Below are 21,417 nucleotides of genomic sequence, written 5' to 3'. Positions count from 1 at the left end.
GAACTGTGTTATCTCCCCATTTGGATTTGGACCTTCCAATGAACATAAACCATGTCATACACATCTTTATATTCCCCTCAGCACCGCGCGTGGTGTTTTATACAGCCAAGTGCTGAAAACTGTCCATTGGTGATGATGGAGTGATAACTTAAAGCTGCTGCTCGTAAGTCCAAAGGAGCATCTCACCTGTGTTTCCAGAGGGAGACTGAGGACAAGTTCTCCTCTATGAGCCTCTCTCTCATACTGGAGCTCTTGGGGAGTCATGTACTACTATTACTATTTAGAACACGGTGAAGAGTAAGGTGTGACAAACTTTTTAAATGTGTAAGGCAACATTTACTACCCTTTGAAATTGGGAGGCTTTCCTACATTCATTCCCGACATTAGGAGAATTAAAATTATATCCTTCTTCCTCTGTGTTCCTATAGTCCTTAGAATGATCACTAAACAGCATTTTCAGAAGCTACTGGCTTACCTGTTTCCTCCCTTGGAATGAGAGTGCATTGATGTCAGAGGCTATAATCTCTTTATCTTTGTAATCCTAAAGCCTACTGTAAAATGTTTAATAAATATTTGTTAAAAGAATGAATCAGTTTAACCATTTTACCCTCCATGACATCTGAAAATCCTTTAATATTAAAAAATAACATACCATGAGCTTTTGGTTATATATTTTTCTTTTACACAAAGTTTGATCTGATTTTAGCACACCCTTATTATGCTATAATACATCATGATTGCAGAGTAAGACTCTTCAAAGTGTGTCAACATGAACACAGCATTTTCAACCACTAGGCTGCCAAAAATTATTCTAAATTCACATTATCGTATCTCTTTGTAACTTCTATCATTTAGCACATAGCTCGATACTCAAGAAAATTTCAAAGCCTGTTGGTGGAATATATAGATTTAAAAAATGTATAATCTTAAAAATCTTTTCCAAACACAATTTGTTGTGAAGGCTACCTAAAGATAGGTGTATGCACACATATACTCCATCAGCATTACTATCCACTACACTACTACACTTTAAAAATTGTTCTTATGCTATAATCAATTACAAGACAGTCTTGTGCTCACGAGGAAGTATCAGACCACTCTGGAGCACAATCTGTCATATGCATCATATTTTAGCTCCAGTTTTCTCAAAGAACCTTCCTTATTCCAAACACATTTCCCAAGTCACAGACCAAAAGACAGGTCTTATATCAGGAGCTGAACCTGCTTCAGAAAAGATCCAGAATTAAGCCTGGCTTACTCTTGGACTTGTTAGAATTGCTTGTGGTCTTCAGCCAGACCCAAGTGCTACTCGAACACATTCTAAAAGCAAGGCATCTTGGCAAGAGGAGCAAAATGAAGCAATCCTGTTTGATTTTCCACATTGGTTAAACAGTCCGCAGGAAGGAGGGAAGGGGAGACCAGAGGGTTTGTCAAACGTCCTGACTTACTTCATGATTTCAATTTATATTTTGTTAACTGGAAAAAAAGTAAGAGTACTACGGTTTGAATGACTCCACTAAAGCTCATGTGTTGGAAATTTAATCCCCAACGCCACAGTGTTGCGAGGTGGGACCTTTAAGAGGTGATTAGGTAAGTCATGAGGGTTCTGCCCTCATGAATGGGTTAAAAACTTGTATCTATTCCTGTATCAGGTAGGAAATGTAATATTTTTGACTTCTGCTCCTGATGTGGAATATGCTAGAATTGGGAGAAATGACTTTTTCTTTCAAGAGGCAATCACAATGACTTTTCCCTTGGTAAGAATTGACTTTTAAACTAAAGATTGTTAGTTGAAAAAAACAAGAAAACTAAACAAACCAGGATGTGCACACTAAACTTTCACGAAAAGTAAATCAAACAATTAAAGAATTCCCCAGCACATAAAGTGAATTTTAACTTGTCCTATGTCCAAATTATTGTAAATACTAAGGAGGACATGGAGTAACCTATTTAAACTTACATATGTGTTACTAAGAAGAAGAAAGAGAATTGACTTTATCTACTGGCCTAATATATTTGCCTTGACTATTGTACTGTGAGCTCCTTGAAAACAGGGGCTATTGCATCTCCATGGAGTACGGAGCATGCAGCAAGCATTCGTATTTACTGAGTTTGACAGGCAGGTTCTCAAGCTAATGTGTTTTTAATCGAGGGCCCCTTTCCTCATCAGTGATAAGTCATCAAAAGATTATTCTTGGAACTTAAAAGGAAATGTTTGATCATATTAGTTTAAACTTTGGTCAAAGTATTAGTGTTCCTGAAATTATAATGAGCCCCAGAGTACTCAGAATAGGTTTTTGTCAAATAAGCCAATGGGGTAAGAATAAACATGTCAACATTATGTGCACGCACTAAATGGATAATTTTGATAAAAAATTACAGATCACTCTTTTACTGATACAGTCATCTCATAGGCATAACAATAAATACACATGACAAAAAACCCTAGCTTCTCTGATTTCCACTAAATATATACATGTGATTTCATTTTTTAAAGTTTTTTTATAGTCCATCTTTCTCAGAGATATACATATGATTTTAGAAAAGTCAAGTTCTTTTAGTTAGTTATACCTGACAGAATATAATTCAGATTTAGCATATTTAATAAAGCTTTATTCATAATTGGCAAAGGAAAAAAATCTGAGAAAAACAGAATATGAAAAAGTAGAAAATTATTATATTATGTTTCTGAAAAGAATGTTTCTCCTTTCCATCCTTAAATCAACTATCGCAAATCATAGATTATAAAAGGATAAAATACAAAGAACTATTGCAAAGTTCATGTGTTTTCACAAATCTAAGAAAGAACAAATTTCTGGAGGCTGACACTTCATCACTACAGCATCATGTCTCAAAGGAAATTTATTCTCTTCTATGACAAGAAATAATGAATACTTTCCTTTCTCTACAAATATATGTCTACATTAGCATGTAAAACAGCTGCTCTGCTTTCTGCTGTGTGATTAACTGATGTAATCTAGTTCCTACTATACATAGATTTCCTTTAATTTTTCTGAACTATTTATCCTTACATTATTATCTCTGTGCATTCTCCTATGGACTTCTTAGGAAAATCTAAGAAATAAAATCAAACTGCTAGGTTCTCTAAGCACCCTCAACAGTACCGCTTATTTTCATCTTTATAGTTCTAAATTGGTCAATAAGAAACAAAAAAGTCCCCCATTTTGCTAACTTCCCTTTCCTGTTTATTGCTCATTTATATTTAATCTTTAGCAAATTTAAGTCTTGTGTTTTTTCTCTAAGTCAGTTGCTATAGACACCATTTTTTCTTATTAATTTAAAATGTTAATTATATATTAAAGATAACAACCTTGGGTTTTTCATATATGTTGTAAATATTTTTCCCCAGTCTGTCATTTATCTTTTGTCTTATGTTGCTCTTGATCATACAAAAGCTGCTGGTCTTTCATATTCAAATCTTTTCTCTTATTCTTTATGCTTTTTAATCTGTGGTAACACATTATGCTTCCCACATCTTTTCTGCCTCCAGATTTTATTGTTTTTGTTTTTCAGTTTTATTTTTTCAAACTTCGGCTTTATCTCTTACCAGTTCAGTGACCTTGGGCAAGTGCTCATTTCCTTCATTAGTAAAACAGGAATCATCCTTCTACCTTTCTGGGTTGCTACGATGGTTTAATAGGGCAGTATAGGTAAAGCATTTACCACAATGCCTGACCAGCATAAGTCTGAAAATATATTTTAGTTAATATCTATTATTAACATCATCCTATAAATCTTTAATCAGCTATAATTAATTTTGGTGCAAAAAAAGGAAGTCATCACCTAATTATCTTCAGATAGTTCCTCCACTTTTGTGTCAACTCTACAAGACAATCCAATCTCAAAAGTAACAGAAAAAAAAGAAGACATCTTTCTTAGGAAGACTTTTGAAAGGAATCATTTACTGCTGTTTTTCTAGTTTCCTTGGCGGTCCCATTTTAAAGTACCACTGACCAGCAGAATGATGGTGACTCTCCCATGAGAGAGAGATGGGAGAGGTGGTCAGGGAGTGTGGTGGGTGTGCATGTGCACATGCTTGCTTGAGATGCTGAGAAGAAAAACAAGTATCATTACTTGGATCAGGGTATGCCAATGCACATTGCCCAGTATAGAAAAACATATTCTATGTTTTTTGTAACATTAAGATGGAAAGTTATGGGTGTGGGGAACCCAATGTAATAAACCACATCAATAAAACTGAGAATGGGACTGACTCTGCTGAGTTTCGATTATTTTTCCATTCTGAGGCCATTTTAGCTGTGTGAACACCCAACTGGAGTTATGCTTAACCAATTCTTTTGTTCAGTGACCTTCAGGCAACCACTGCCACAGTAAGAACAGCTGCAAAAGTGGCTAAACTGTCAACTAAAGCCAAAAAGTTCAGTGTAAACTTATGCTATAGCTCCTGCCCTCTTTAAGACCCAGCTATCCATGGAACACAAATGACGGCTAGGCATTACTCTCTGCCTTAGAATACGGGACATGCCAAAGACCCGTATATGATCTCTTAAGGACTCCTGGCTAAGGTTTTTTTTTGTTTTTTTTTTAGAAAAAGAAAAATATTTTGTCCACTTCTATTTTTTTAAACATAACAATCTCCTTTCTCAGCACAGAAAAAAAATGATTTGCTCACTGCTTTTTGAACCTCGGTTCACAAGAAAAGGAGTTGTTTGTGCTGGGTGGTGGGAACCAGAAAATTCAAACAGTGCATGGGTGGATCCCATAAAAGATGCAATATCCCCACCCTAAGTGTTTCTCAACTACAGCTTATATTCAAACAGAATGAAATGCTGTTTGTTTAGGGGAAAGACCACAGGGAAAGTTCAGAAGTCCTGTGGGAAGCAGGAGGATCTGTAAGCATTTATTCCTATTCCAGACAAACCAAGAGAAGCCACCATATCGTGAAACCCAAGAAGAGCTGTGGCTTTTCAGTAGAAGCAATGCAGAAAGGAGGTGGCCACTCTGCAGATGTCAGTTCCACATGCTTGGCGTGATGAGTACAAAGGGCACCTCATTGTTAATAACCATGACCATGAAGCCAATTCCCTCTAAAGTTTATAATCAGACCTCCTGTAACCATGTGACAAGTTGAAGGATTTAGGCATGCCCAAAGAAACCAGTAACACAATGTCGGAACAGTAAAGAGAGCTACTGTATGGAATTTCTACAAGCAAAGTCACTGACCTGAGTCACTCACCCCTGAGTCACCTATGATACAGATCTTTGAAAAGCTAACACCCTGGAGTCTCCCCACTAGGGCATAATCTGTCCCCCTAAGAACAGCAGCAACAGACTCGCAGTTACTATGTGTGCAGTGGGAGTGGGACAACTAAGGCACTTCTCTCTGCATAGCAAGGCTCTGAGGGCAAAACACTAAAAGCAAGAACCTGGGAATGAAGGAAAAGGCATCTATCATTCATATGCCCAACATTTGACTACTGAAGAGGCACAGAAGAAAACATACTAGGCTGTGTCCTACAAAGTGGGAGAATGAAATGGGAAGGCATAGTCCCTGTGTTGTTCACAATTTTTATTAAAAAAGGCAGACGCATGTAGACCATGGTTGACTAAAACACTAAGCATAGTGATGTACAGGCTGGACCTGACATATGCACAGAATATTTTTTTCAAAAGTAACTGAATGAAAGAGTATCTAAGATTTGAACACTGTCAGTTTGGACCTTCAATATCCCCAAAGGCCCATGTGTTAAAGGCTTGGTCCCCATGGTGGTACTACTAGAAGGTAGTCTACCATCTTTAGGAGAGAGAAGCCTAGTAGAAGGTCTTTGGTCACTGGGTAATGTGTTTGAATTGAATTATAGAACACCAGTTTCTTCTTCCTCTCCTCTCATTTCCTCCTCTCTTCCTCTTCCCTTTCCCTATTTCTCCTTCTCCCTAGCTCCCTCTCCCTTTCCCTCTCTCTGCTTCTTGCTATGAGGTGAGTGTTTTTATTATGCCACACACGACTGCCATGATATGTTGACTAATAACAAGACCAAAGCAACTGAGCCAATCAATCATGGACTGGAACCTCCAAAACTATGAACCAACATAAACCTCTCCTCTCCTCTTTATAAGTTAATTATCTCAGGTATTTCATTATAGTGACAAAAAGCTGACTAATACAAACAACAATCAACAATTTTATCAGTAAGTTTTCCTTCTTTATCCATGTCTTTCCTCTTTGGAGTTAATGGTAGAAAAAAGAAAAAGGCTGGGCTCAGTATTTGTGCTTTAGAATTCCTGGGCCTACTCCTTTATGAGGGTGTTTTTCCACTTCTAAACAGCACTGACAGCCACAGTGATTCTGATGAGTCTGGACTTGGCAGGTGGCCCGGCTCCAAATCAGAGCACCTGGACAGTGCAAGACCAGACAGGTGCTACACACATACCTCAAGCGGTGAAGAAAGCCTATCTTGGATGAGGTTTAAGTAAATTCCTTTCTCAAAGAGCTTTGGTGTGTAAAAGTACAGCTCTCAGAAGTTCTCATGTATGGTGGCTTCATATCAGGTTTGAGTTAAATGACCAAAAACTACAGAGTTCAGATAAAAGAACAAAGACTTTTAAGGCTAGACTTGATGCAAGATTTAATTTTTAATCAACTACAGAAGTTTGCCATGAAGGGGCCTGGTAAGGAATACGAGAAACTGGGACATGTAGTAAAGGTATTCCATGGGGCCATTTTCCACAGTGGCACCCAAGAGTTATCATATCAGCACTGCAGTCCTGGGGCGTCTCACTTGCAGCATGGCACAAAGTGACTCACCCAGATGGATGTTTTCAACCCAGAGTCAGCGCTGGGCTGGGCATGAACTTGGCTCTTTTTTATTGCTGGATAAAGTGGCTGACTCACAGAGGAGGGGGTCACACACTGCTGCCTGGCACTGGTGCCAAGGATGAAAGAAGAAAATGAAGTAGCCTTGCCTATGAAGCCTTTCTTATAGAGCATGCATGCTGGGGCTACTCAGGAGGGTGCTTCTACATGAAACACCTCCTAACAAAGGAACGCCCTTCATTTCTGTCTGCTTGGCAGTGCTTCACACTGTCTCTCTCTAATAAAGTAGCAGACTCAGCCCAGTACCTTTTCTGGATTTCACAGTGCATGGTATTTACAGCTCTTGTGGGGGTGGTGGTGGTGGAGTTAAAACAAAGTCCAAACCAAACACATGTATTCAGGACTCCAGAGTACTCTGACAGGAGAGAAAATGCCATTAGTAGCATTCTTGGCTGGGTTCCATGCCAGAGCACTCCAATGGGATTTCTTTAACACAGATTTCTTCAGGATGAGAGAGAAGAGAGAAAAATCCATAAAAATTATCAATAGCACACATCACTGTTTTTGACTCAATCCACAGTTACGTCTGCATTCAGCTTTCTCATAGGCAGGCAAGGCCTTGCTGAACCTCAGGTTTCTTGTCTGTAAAACAGGAACAATAATAGTTTCTATCTAAATGAGGGGTTCGATGATTATATTACCTACCGCATGTTAGGGGATTAGCACAGCGTTAGGATCTTAGTGTTCAGAAGTGTATTTTATATTGTTTACTTTTACTCACCTCTCCAAATACAGCTAAGTTAAATAATGTGCCAAAAAATCCTAAGGAACAGAGGTGAACAGAGAAAGGAAGGAGTAGCTGGACAAGACTAAAAATAGGGGAATAAAGGTGAGAACAAAAAAGAAACATATATGTGTGTGTCATGTTATATGTCATACGGGTTATATGACACAGCATATATAACAAATGCATATAAATACACAATACATACTTTTAACAAAAATCAACAAGATTAGTTTAGTTCATTTATTCTAGACATCTTTACAGACTAAGTTTTTCTTAAATGACTTGCTTAATTTTCTGTATGCACCAACATTATTTCTCTATCTGTGACCTACACTAGATCACCAGCTGTTAAGCTACTCCCTGGACTCTTACCAGCTCAGTTATATCTTTATGGTGGGTCAGTTGTGTTTGCTCCTAAACTGGTTTATGTCACTTGCACTTCCCTTTAATTACGTAATGCAATTAACAATTGCAAAAGAGACTTGTTGATTCCAAGAAAACTTAGTTGAATGCTCAGAAACGAGGTGATAAAGCCAAGTCACTAAAAGAAGGGTCAAGTCAGCTATGGACAAGGCAACTTACAAAATAATTGTAAAGAAAAATAAAAATCTAGAAGGAGTTTATATTTAAATGTTTTTCCATAAATGTCTTTTAGGATGGTATGCATCATTTATAAAGAATCTCTACTTTAGCAATCTTCAAACAGCCATGCTAGTATTTCTAATAACTACAGGGAAATTTTTTATGGCTTAAACCTAATAGCTGACAATTACCAAATGTTTCTTCCATGCATAGTGCTTGCTGAGTGCCTCACATACATAATTTCATTTCATCGTCACAAAATGTATAATAAGGAAGTGCTGTCATTATTGCCTGTTATTACACAGTTGAAAAGTGGAAGAGCCAAGATCTGAGTCCCAAAAGCCTGACTTCAGAGCCCGGGCTTTTAGCTACTAGAAATCTGACCTTCACACAAATAGAGCACTTAAAATAGTAAAATACGTTTGTCTTCTTACTTTTCTTTTTTCAGTGGCATGATGTGAAACAAACTGTTTCTACCTCTGAGTACATAAAATCTCCCATCATGGGAACAGAATCAAATATGGCTGTCACCCCCCCCCCCCACACACACACAGCTTTAGAGGTGCTCATTCATCCCTCCCACTCCCAGTACAGAGCAACGTGAGCAGAATAAGGGTCTGATGACAAGCTTTCTCCTGAGTTGCAGGGTATTAACAATGCCTGAAAACACATGGCTTCAGCAAATTTGAGCAACATGCCATATGGCAAGAATTGTTACATAATTTCTAAATCAACAGTGTAAAATCGCTAAAGCCAGGGAATATTCTTACCCACAGTGGCCCTCACCTATCCTACCACCAGACTGGTTTCATACCTGGTATGAGATTTATAGGAAACCAGGCAGGAACTAAAAGCCAAGGTTACTAGAATCACTGTTTCCTACCAACATGGCACATTTTAGGAAATGATTTTTTTAATGTATGGATTCATTGTCAAGAATGTGTTGCTGTGATCAGCAGTGGATTTAACCATTTATAAAGACTGCTCAAGTTTACCAGTACTGACTGTAATATAATAACTTCATAATCTTCTGTGTGGATCGAAATACAAGTACATGAATACACAAGGTTGAGGGAACATGAGGGTTTATGTAAATACCACGCTTTAGGTATCTAACCCTGTAGGGTGTTTGTTTGTTGTTTGTTTTCTGAGTCCTAGCACAAGTTTTTGCTTCTAACTCAGAAATACCTGCCAGGCAAACATTATTACGACTACCTAGCCAAAGGGTAATAGAAAGAAGAGATAATATATTTACAAGGTAAAATGCCTCAAAGCGCGAGTCAATGCACTGCAAATGACTCAACAAACAAGCCTTTGATTTGTCTCCTGGAAGTCCACCACAGCTGTGCCACCAGCATAAAATGGCTGATTCATGTTTTAACAGAGTTGGAAGAGACCTGAGATCATACTAGGCCATATGTTCTCTTTTTATGCCTGTTCACTGTTGATGAAAAAGAGACCCACACAGGTTGTCTTTAGCTTGTCCAAAGCCTAAAGCTTATAGCAAAACCAGAACTCCTAAATCCCAGTACAATCCAAAGTACTGATGCTACTACCCCAATTACTATCACAGTAAGGCAACTATAAAGATGATGATAAATATTAAGTGAAATCGTCCTATATGTCAGAAACGTAGTCCTCAAATCAATGCTGAGATCATAACTATCATTAACCTTAGTTCCCACATGAGGAAACAGGCTAATGAGATTCAGTAGCTTCACCGTTAGAAGGTGGTGGGACTAAGCATTGGAATCCCATATTCTGATGTAAGAGTCCACTTTCTTCAACTACTCCAACCCTCTGCAATGCCATTATATACAACAGAGAATTAGTGTTTTTAAATTAAAAAGTCTGACAATAGAAGCTCTTGCTACAGCTTTAAATAAATAGCAAAACACGACAATTTACCATTTTGACACACCAAATTTAAAATTTGTGTTTCCTGGCCTCTCATCCAGGCACTTGTCCCCTCTCTCCCTTCACTTTCCCTGCCAACTCATTTTGAGAGCTGCATTGAAAGTCCTGATTCAGTATCAATGATACCATTATTCACTGAGTCTGAAAAATAGGATGGTTTCAGGAAATATGTGCTTCCCCTTCTCTATTTCCCCTATTTCCCACCAGAGAATGAATGTTTCTGTCTTAATGTTTCTATTCACTGTTAAGAATTGCTACTTCTTTCAAATGAAGAAACTGAAATCAAATTAATATGGAAACTAATAAGCTAATCTACTAGTAATGTATTTACTAGACAGTTTACTTATAATAGATGAAAGCCTGAGAGAACAGCAACTAAGAATTTTACTTTTTGCTAAGAGGATCACAGTATTTGTACAATGATGGGGATATTTAAAGAATAAGAAAAATGTCCCCCAATCTTTGTTAAAAAACAAAACAAAACAAAACAAAAAACATTGCTCTTTGAGTCAAAAGACATTCTTTCAGGGCTACGTGGAACACAGTATTTAGTCATCAAGCAAGTAAGAATTTAGGGAGATTTTGTCTGTTAGTATATTTTAAAGTACTTAATCTTTTAAAATATTTTTGACAATACTATTTGAAATATAGTTACAGAAATCTTAAATTCAACAACTGAATCTTATCATCTGGACTTAATGAAGTTATAGCTGGCTAAAAAAAAAGTTTATGGGACATAAGTGATACATGTAGAAAGCTGACATGGTCTCTATGAGCAACAATGGGATATGTGATTCCAGGAGATACAGAAAGGGAAAAACAATCTTCTTTAAGCATTATTTTAAGTATATCATGCCACTGCCCTGTTCTTCACCATATCAGTGTAAACTTCTTACTTTAGTTTTTACAATGTCTCATCATCAAGGACACGAAGATGCACCTTCTGCTCATCCCACTTCTCCATCTTCCCTTATGGCAAACCCAAATGGGGTACCATTTATGAGTACCTTCCATTAATCAGCAAAGAAAGTTACCAATTCAACCCCTACAACATCAAATGACACAGGTATAGTCATTTGCATTTTACAGAAAAGAAACTGCAGCTCAGAGAAATTAACAGAAATTGTCCAAAAGAACAAAAGCAGTGGGCCCGAGACTTAATCCTGGAATGACATCAAAGTCTATGTGCTTGCCTTGATATCAGGTCACTTCTTCTGTCTGGATACCTTTTACAGTCCTTCTTAAGTAAGCCCTATTCTTCACTTTTTAAAATGTCTTAGTTAACAAGCAAAAATGATACATACTTATGGCATTGTATAACACGTTTTAATATATGTATACCTTGTGAAATGGTTAAATCAGGCTATTTAACATATGCAGTGCTTCATATACCTATCATGGTTTCTCCTATGCTTAACTTTTATGCCCAGTTTCTGTACCACCTCTGTGATGCCTTCCCTAGCAACGTCAGCCTGTCCAAATTTTGCCTGTTCTTGGATTTTCTGTAGCACCTCAAACCTGTACAATTTGTCAGATGTACAGATGCATTCCTATATCCAAACATTTGAGAGTAGAGGGAAGAAAATCATGAGTTTAAGGTCAACCTGGGCTACACAGAGGGATCTCAGAAAACAACAACAAAAGATCAGTAAAATTTAGAATTTAAATATTATCTCAAAATATTGTTCTGTACGCATTTTTTTTTTTTTGCTTCCCAACTTAGCTGATTTTTCAAGAGTCCTGTGCTGCACACACAGTACAGATTCCATATTAAGGAATTATTTTGAGACTTTTTGGCTTCCTGGGAGCCACAAACAAAAGAGTAGGGAAGGTAAACTGGGGCTACACAATAAAGGAATTAAAATGTAGTCAAAAAAGTATAGGTTTTATCCAGTAGATGACGAAAGGTCCTGGAAAGTATTTGAGAATTGCATGAGAAAAGCTCTAGTTAAGAAAGACCTATCTCCCTACATGGTGAATAACAGCAATGGAACAGGGTAAAAAATTGGGCTTTGTACAGCTACAGAATCTGTCCCCATTTGTCTCTGCAAATGCAGGAAACATTTCACTTTTTCTGTTAATTTAATATAAAAGCACACATCCAGCACAAAAATACATATAGTGCTATCCATCAAGACAATCTATTCTAGACTTTGCATAATTTATTTAAAGTCTCAAAAGGATGATAAAGAGACAAATTAATTAAGATCTAGCTATTAATTTTAATAAAATGTTGCTGAAGTTGCAGGAAGGATGTCTGGAGTACCTAATTTACCCAACATGAGCAACTGAAAGAATCTCTCTAGTTCACAATGATTAACTTTGAAAACATTATATATCAAAGAAGATTAGCAGATTTGCTTTATCTGGTAAAGAAAAAAGCTAACAACAAACAAAAGTTAACTTCCTTATGTAATTAGCTTCTTACCTCCAAATCTTTTAAGACCTACATTCCCTCTCTATACGCATATATATACTTTCTTTTTCACTAAATGAGAAAGTAATTCTGCTGATGTCCTTAGAAGAAATAAGGAGAAAACACAGAGATGAAGCATCTAGTTTAGAAGATCTACTGTGCAACATGGTGTCTATAGTAAATAACACTATTACATTTTTGAAAATCACTAAGTACAGATTTTAAGTGTTCTTAGTACAAAAAATAAGCATGTGAGATAATACATAAATTTATTAGCTTGATTTAGCCTTCCAGTTCTTCACCTTTCAAAATAGTATTTTGAAATATACTATTTCAAAACATCATGTTTTATGTGACAAACACATGCAACTTTTGTCAATTAAAAGTAATTAAATAAAAAAGGTAAATATTTGGGGACTTCCCTCTTGAACTAAGGTGATTGTGACTGACACCTAGGAAAGCCTCAGAGTCACAGAAGATCATAAGTCACAAAATAGCAGGCATTTGTGTTACACAGAATGGGATAAAATCCTCAAACACAGACTCCTTGCTAATGTGATTTAGGAGCATCATTTTCCTGAGGAACATGTCATTTTTTTCATGTCATTGGTGAGGACATGAGTGGATCCCAGAAACCAATAGTACCTGTGCTTGGCTTACATAAACAGAGAAGATTCCCTGACAGTTAAAGACAAGGGAGGCATAACAAATGAAACTGCTTCATGTGACTGTTTTATGACTTGAGGTGATTGCTCTACTATCTCCAATCCCTGGAACATCTCTGAACATGACACTTCTTTCACAGGTGAAGAACTGGAAGGTTAATGAGGTTTTAAAAACTGCCCAAGGCTGCTTAGCAAGATAGCAACAGAGCCAGATTCTAAAACCAATTTTTTTTTCTTTTTTTGGTGGTGCTAGGGATAGAACCCAGGGCTTTATATATGGTAGACAAACACTCTATATCATTAAGTTACATCCTTAGCCTGAAACCAAATTATATTGGCCACTTGCTAGAATTTGAGAGTATGAATTAAATATGAAAACAAAACTCCAGAATGATTAGAGAAAACAGAGGTAATGGAAGAGGCCAGGGGCCCAACTGAGTCAACTTACCAGCATATTTTGTAGTGTTAGATTCATCCATGGACCAAAAGCAATAATCAAAAGCAAATACCTGAATGAAAGAACAAAGTATTAAACTTAAAATTTAGTTAATATCTCATGAGTAAATCAGGCTAATGGAGAAGGATGCTATTGTCTGATAAAATATAGTAATCTTAAACTGGCTGAGGCCACCATGGGAAGGGGACTAGGGAGGAGTGAAGAGGACTGGTAGAGAAGAACCAATTGGAGTTATAATACATATATGCATGGAAACAACACAAGCAATCTCCTGTATGGGTATTTTTATCTCAAACTAGCAAAATCGCCATGCTTCTCTTATTGTCTTTTATGTTTTTTCTTCTTCAAAATTGGAGAACAGGAGGGGAACAGGTTCTGCCCAAAGTGGCACTGGTGGGGTGGGGGGAGGACGTGGTGGCAAGGAAAGAGGCAGGAGGATGAATATGGGGCAAACGATGTATCTGTGTATGTGAATGCTATCATCTGATGAAAAAACTGTGATGGGTCTGATGCTTTTCTTAACCCTATACTCCTGAATTAAAATTTATATGAAAATTACACTTTATTCAGAATTCAAACAGGCAGACATCTTAACCAGATTAAAAAAAAAAAAACATTTAGTAAGGAAAAAAAGTGGACTTTCTCTCCCAAGTCCACTGGTGCCCACTGAAATCTTCTGGTTGGATCCCCCATGACTTCTCAAGTAAGGCTAAAATGATTAACTTTCATTTACACTAATTCCTTCTCTTCTTCTAGCTTTCCATAATCTTGCTTCAAGTATGGTGAAGCTCAAAACTCCCTACCTCCCAGTGTTGAACTCCTTTCCCCTGTTTCAACATGCAATCTCCAGCAACAACTCAGTAATTTTTGCTCTGGCAGGCATCAACTTTCTGCACAGCTTTGAATGCCAACTATACACCGGGAAACACTGATGCTTCCTCCATATCAGGACTCCCATCTAATTATCATTTCCACTCATATTAACACCACCTGTGTTCCAAACAGTATTATCAAATGCACAGGATAATGCTGCCCAAAATGTGTTTCAAGAAACAGTAGTTTCTTGAAGTAGTCATGAAAAAAAAAGGCTTAATCATGTTGGAAACGGGGCATGTTACCCTATTTGAGATTCCTGAGGCAATTCTCAATATTAAAGGCTCTGAAAAGTCCTCAAGTAAAGAAACCCATTTATCTGCTTGGCTTTTTTATTCCAATTAATTTTGACTGGGAGACTTTTTTGGGGGAACACCTATTCACATGCCTTGAAAGTAGCATCTCTCCTATGGCTCTTAGCAAACTCAGGCTTAGACTCAGCAGCCTCTATTCTGGCTTCTTGCTCTCCTGCAGTTGAAACAGTAAATTAAAAATTTCCAGGGGACAGGGATCCTTCAATGCTTAATCATTTCCAAGAGATATTAAGCACTAGGCAAATACAATCCATGCTTTTCTGGGCTGGCATTTGAGACTGGATATTTTGAGGTCCTTCCACACCATCTTCTCCAAAGTACTCCTGTCCCAGTGGAACTTGTCCTTACCTTCTAATTTCTAGGTATAATTCTACTCTGTTCCTGTTCTCTTTTTCATTGCCACCCTTCAAAATGCCTCATACTCCTTAAGGCCAAGCTTAATACATTTGTCTCTCAGGAAATATTCCCTGGTTAAATCCAAAGGAATCATCTTTCCCTTCTCTGAAATTTCACAACACTGTTTAATTCCTTTTATGACTCCCGTCCAATTATTATTCTACTTTCCACTCTTTGTGTATATGATCTATATATGCTTTATCTCCACTTGTTGTACACTCTACTTGAAGGCAAGACCCATATCTACTTCAACTTTGAAGCTTTCAATGCTCATATTAGTTGCTGTAGAATTATGTAATGAATGACTAATGGCATCAAAACTTTGCAAGCAAGCACACACGTTTTACATAATAAAAGAATAAGTTATGCTATCAATAGTTTCAACATCACATGTATTTATTTTAGTGCGTTTACAACCAATTCAAGTATATACAATGCACACAACTTACACCAATCTCACATTCAAATTCAAATCTGATACTTATATATGCATTCTCTCTAGTCTTATAAGAACCAGGTTTCAAATGAACAGTTATGAAACAAAACTTTCAGCCAACAGTGTGGTATGTTTACTGCATTCTAGGGCTCTTCCAATGACTTGAAAGACCACACAGGCATAAACCAGTTAATCTTCCTGCCTCTGGGCAGTACTAAATTTCAACACTTCTCCCTAGAGATGCAGATTTGCCTTGGTTTTAAACATTTCCAGAAAAGGAGATTCCACAATCTCCCTTCAATAGTATCTTATAACACTTAACCATTCCCAGGACAGTTTCCTTTCCTTTCCACCCAAGTCAGCTCTCCTTACTGTACTTCAAATGGCAAAAAGAGGCTACTTTCCCATTTTTTAAGTATCTTTACTATTATTCTCTGGAATATGAACTTCTTTAGTAGCTCCTACACAGAGTGCCATAATCATTTATTTTCTATATATTAAGTTTTCACACCTATTTCAAAGTTATTTTTAACAGTTTGCTATTCTGCATACTAAAAGTCAGAAAGCCATTGATTTGTATTCATGGGAATGCTACTTGAAATAAAATGAAATTCACCCCAAATATTTAGGACCTACCCATCAGTAAGAATCATCCCAAATTCTGTGACAAGTTCCATCTCTAATAAGCATGTATCTGTTTAAAGTCATTTTGCTAATAGAAAGAGGAAACGAATTTCATTTTAAGCATTTTCCTCCTAAAATTCAGGCAAATAGTAAAAACATGCAGAGGAGCATGTAATCTTAGCTACTTGGGAGGCTAAAATCAGGAGGACTGTGGTTCCAGGTTAGCCTGGACAAAAAAAGTTCACAAGATCACTGGAAAAAACTGGGCATGGTGGTATGCTCCTGTCATACCAGCTATGGTGGAGAAGGGTAAAAAGAGGGTCACAATCCAGGCCGGCCTGGGCATAAATAAGTGACTCTACCGCAAAAATAACAAAGCAAAAAGGTCTGGAGGCATGGCTCATGCAGTACAACACCTGCCTAGTAAGTGCAAAGCCCTGAGTTCAAACCCCAGTACCACTAAAACCTGTAAGAAAAAAGGGCCCTGATGTTATTAGAAGATCCAACTGTTCTTTGCTTGTCAAATATTGACCTCTCCTTCAACTGGGTTATGTCTTGCATGTCAAAATCTTTGACTACAGGCACTTTGGGCTAGTGATTCCTCAAATCAGTCATGGAATATAGGCTATTATTTTAGTCAACTTTTCTTAGAAAGAAAGCTGAAGCCCAGAGATCTAAATGCTTTCCCTAAAACTCAAAGCAAATGAATAGAAAAATATATATATTTTTAAATCTTAAGGCTATATAAGTGGTTTCAAACCCTCTTTCTCTTTTAGGGAAAAGGAATTTATACAGCACTTTGTATGGCCCATGGCATTAGTGCACAGTGGTCCTATTTTATACCTTGGCTCTTCTGTGTTGATCTTACTTCCAAATCTAAATGGTAAGCTCAATGGTAGCAGGGACTAAGCTTCATGCACTTCATAATGCCAAGGTTCAGTCCCATCCAGAACAGTCACCAAACATAGTATTTTTTAAATTAATAATGCAGAAAAGAGCATGGAATGGATGTGAGAACTATTAGGACTAAGCAGAAGTTCAAGCTGAAGGATGTATTTTTAGACATTTCATTACTTTCAGATTTATGTCTTGGGGGAGGATGGTCCCTTAAATGGTCAAATACAGATTTGGTGCTAGATGAGCACAGGGGTCCTCCTCAGCACCATCACTCCATCATTCTGGTGAATAGGCAAGTATGACTCTATCATGCACAACTGGTAGTTTGCACAGACATTAGAACAATTTGACTGGTAGTAGAAAAATTGTTATGACTGATACTAGGGGAATTTTAAAGATGTTTAAAATAATTTCTTTGTCAGGCAGTCCAATCATTCTCCTGCAATCTCATCATTACTACAAATAAATTATTCACAAACAATTATCCTTCTTTTCATGGCCTAAATTTAATTATAATGGAATAACACAAGTATGATTGCATAAGGAAACATGATATTCTTAGGTCTTACAGAAGTTGATTTTCCACTGACATTTCAAGAGATAAAACCATTTTTCTCAGAGTTGTTCCTTAGAAACAGATCACTTCAAACAAAAAGAAAATCATTTTTCCAAATCACATTATATTAAAGAAGCATGTTATTTTAAAACTGACTCATTTCATTAGAATTCCTAAACACCTATATCATTATTCATTAAGAAGTCACTAGTATCTTAACTGCAGTGTGGGAGATGGAGGACTTCTTAATGCATACAACTGAGCAAATAAATTAAAATGAGAATCAAGTGTGAATTTTATATTAAATGAACATCTGCCAACACTATGGGAGCACTTTTTGTAAAGGCATTCCTACCTTTCCAACTAGAAAAGGAGCCAGAAGTATAGACATGCTCTAGTCATTCTTAAAATCTGAATGCCATTATCTCCACTGTTTTCAACAACCCTGGATACCACCTTCTCAGCATCCACTCCTTCCTCTCAGTTCACCATCGCAGGGTTTAATTTCCTGCAGCTTGCTGTACATTTGCTCCCCCTTTAGCAGTCTCTTAAAAATGTTAGCTTTGCATTTTCGTGGAACACTGAACATCTAGTAAAGCTCTAAAGCTGTTTTTAATAAGACAAATGTGTTGAGTGATATATATTCTGAAGTAACAGAATTCTAGGATTTGTGAACAGGATGCAGCTCAAACTTCATTCTTATCTCCAAGTGCTGTCTCTGATGGCACTTCAGTAAAACTCAATTCACAGTTTAAAAAAAGATGAAAGAAGTACATCTATGTTTTCTGGACAACCAGAAAGACATCAGCACTCTAAGGAATGTCATTTGTAATCATTTTTCTAATTCATAAAAACCAAATGTGAAAAAAAAAGAAAAATGAGAGCCTAGTGTGGTGGTGCACACATGTAAGTAACCCCAGCACTCAAGAATCTGAGGCAGGAACATCACCTTGGCCAGCCTGGGCTACACAATCAGACTCCCTCTCAAAAAAAACCCAGAAAAACAAAGCAAATGTGAAGATACTTTTTTTTTGGTGACACTGGAGTTTGAACTCAGGGCTGAATTCACACTTACAAAGTAGGCACTCTACTGCTTGAGCCACACTTCCAATCCATTTCGCTCTGGTTATTTTGGAGATGGGGGTCTATCAAAACTATTTGCTTGGCTGGCCTTGAACCATGATACTCCAGGTCTCACCCTCCCAAGTAATTAAGATTATAGGTGTGAGCTACCAGCGGTCAGTATGAGGGCACTTCTAATTGCATTCCTATGTAGCCTCCCCTTTATCCTTTCTGTTGTTTACTTTCACCATGCTCCTCAATCATAAAATGTTTAAAGACAAAATAGAAAATAATTACTCCTGAAAAACAATACATCTACTCTTTTAAAAATCATTTTAATACCTCTCACATCCTTTTCCCAGGCAGAAAGGGATCAATCTAATGCTTACTGTGTCAAGATCATTTAATTTTATCTGAATAAAAACCATGAACATGTACATTTTTGCAAGGTGAGCCAAAGCCTTCTTAATTTCTATTTCTCTTTATTAAACTCTTTCAATGTCATCTCAAATATCACCCCATCCTGAAAGCTTTATTAAGGATAGTACTTATCACCTTGAATTCCTTATCTGTCTAATCAGATTTTATGCATATGTGTAAACATGCCTACATCTATTTGGTTCCCTTTGTTCTGTTCTATTATTAATTCTTAGAGGACAAGGGCTTGAATTTCCCAATGTTTCATAATTTCACCAAAAATACTATGAGAATTTTGCTTTGGTAATTTGGTAATTCCCAAATTACCTTTTAATTAAACAATCCTGTAAATATGTATTTTCACATTTGATGGCTTCTTAAAACAACAGCACAGATCAGGGAGTACAAACTCTTTCGCAGCACAGCCAGTGAAACAGGTACCCCACCAGCACTTTGTCAAAGCCTCCCTCTCACTTTTACAGTAGAGTTGACAAGACTGGTGTCACCTATAGACACTGAAAAGACAAAAGCAAGTTCCCTATCCATCTGTACATCACATTTAATGGTCAGCCACCTTCTTGGCTCTGAGAGCCTCCACCAATGACCAAGAAACCCTTTGGTGTACTGAGTACAGTGATAAGTCCAGGGCAAAAAAGAAGATCATGGAAAGAAGGGAAGCCCCCCTTCCTGTGGTCCCCTCTCTCTCCTCACATGGCCTCCTTGTCCAGTAAACTATAATTCATTCTTTGTCAAACATCATCTCCACCTGCTTCCTTGATGTCTGCTCTGTAAAGTATTTCTTCCCTCCTCTGTGGTGCCTTAGCCAACAGCTCTACCTCTCAGTAACACACACCTTTCTACCTAAGTAAAGTTTTTATACTGAGTTAGGACTGTGGGAACTTAAGCAAAATACCTATTGATATAATGCCTGGCACATAATATAACTCAGTGTTCGGCAGTTACTGTTATCAGTACTAATATAACCTACCAGTGGGCTTCTCTCCCCCATTAATAGTACTGCAACCTCTCCAACCTCAGTGCTATATAGTCTCACCAGCTGGGAAGTTCCCTGAGCCAGGGACTGTACTCATTCCTTTATTCCTTACAGGTACAAGACATGGTACATAGGTGCTTAGCATTTGCTGAATTAAATATACAGAAAAGAGTGAAAAGGAAAAAATAAAAAGCCCATGAATAGAAGAGTTAGTACAAACTGTTTAGTTCTGTGTTGAAAGTATCAATGAAAACACACAACTTCCTAGCTCCTCAATGCAAAATCAAAAGCGCTTCCTGTGGGAGGAGAAAGTCTGCTCTATGTGCACTTGCTCAGCTTTGTATGAAGGAGTGTGTGTCTCTCCTCTACACTGTCTTCATCCTCCCTAAACAATTAATGCGCTGTTCAATCTGCAGACCCAGCTGTCATTAACAGCCTGGCCTGCCATTACTCACTTTGAAAACCGTGCCTGAGATCTCTCTGCAAATCTCCATTTTTCCAGTTTTAGGAATACTGGCTTGCCAACCGTTCTATTTTGTGGTTACTCTCCATCTTCACTGATTTACAAGATTACAATTAACATGAAAGACAAGGTTCAAGTTTGCCCACATTTCATCACACCACGCTGAGAACTAAGTCATACCAAGACAATAAAATTATATGTTTCATTTTATGTTGAACTTTTACTTTTAATGCTAAGTTTCAACACTTTTCTCATTTTTGTCTCTTTCTCCTACTATCAGAAATGTGAAGAATCATTTATAAAATGAAGAGTGAAACTTCACTCATCTTGGAAAAGCCAGACTAAAATTGTAAGGGGAACCCAGAGTTGAAAGCCTATCTGAGCATGGAATGTCTTCACTGCTGCTGTTTGCAAAGTCACACGGTCAGCCTGTATTTGAACATAGCTGCCATGGGCCACAAAGGAGGCGTCCCAGAGCCATTACCCTTACTACTGATTGGTTTGATTGACAGACCTATTCATGCTTAAAATCTGTCAAGTCATTGCTATCTTTTTGCAAAGTAATTAATGATTTCTATTTCCTTTATATATGCTTATATCTATACACAAACAATGTCTTGGGTGACACAGTTAACATTGCCTGGCTGTGAAGATATCAAAGCATTTCAAAGATTCAAAGCAAGTCAACAGCATCTGCTGCATACCTACAAGAAATAGGCATTGTGGTTCCTAACCTTGAATAACTCACAGTCTGTTGCATGACAC

The 21,417-nt window shown here is 37.4% G+C and overlaps 1 protein-coding gene across 9 annotated transcripts in view; it reads right to left on the bottom strand.

Moving 5' to 3' along the window:
* Nucleotides 1–21,417, bottom strand: part of Kif13a (kinesin family member 13A) — a 178,172-nt gene that overhangs the window by 75,571 nt on the left and 81,184 nt on the right. For all 9 annotated transcript variants that reach the window (XM_074082828.1, XM_074082834.1, XM_074082831.1 and 6 more), the window contains one exon: nucleotides 13,612–13,672. In XM_074082828.1, coding sequence (XP_073938929.1) covers nucleotides 13,612–13,672 — 61 coding nt within the window. The remainder of the gene's footprint in view (nucleotides 1–13,611; nucleotides 13,673–21,417) is intronic.

This window comes from Castor canadensis, chromosome 8 (genome assembly GCF_047511655.1).
Source record: "Castor canadensis chromosome 8, mCasCan1.hap1v2, whole genome shotgun sequence".
Classification (NCBI taxonomy): domain Eukaryota; kingdom Metazoa; phylum Chordata; class Mammalia; order Rodentia; family Castoridae; genus Castor; species Castor canadensis.
The sequence above is the reverse complement of the archived record's forward strand: the minus strand, read 5'-3'. Positions and strand labels throughout refer to the sequence as shown.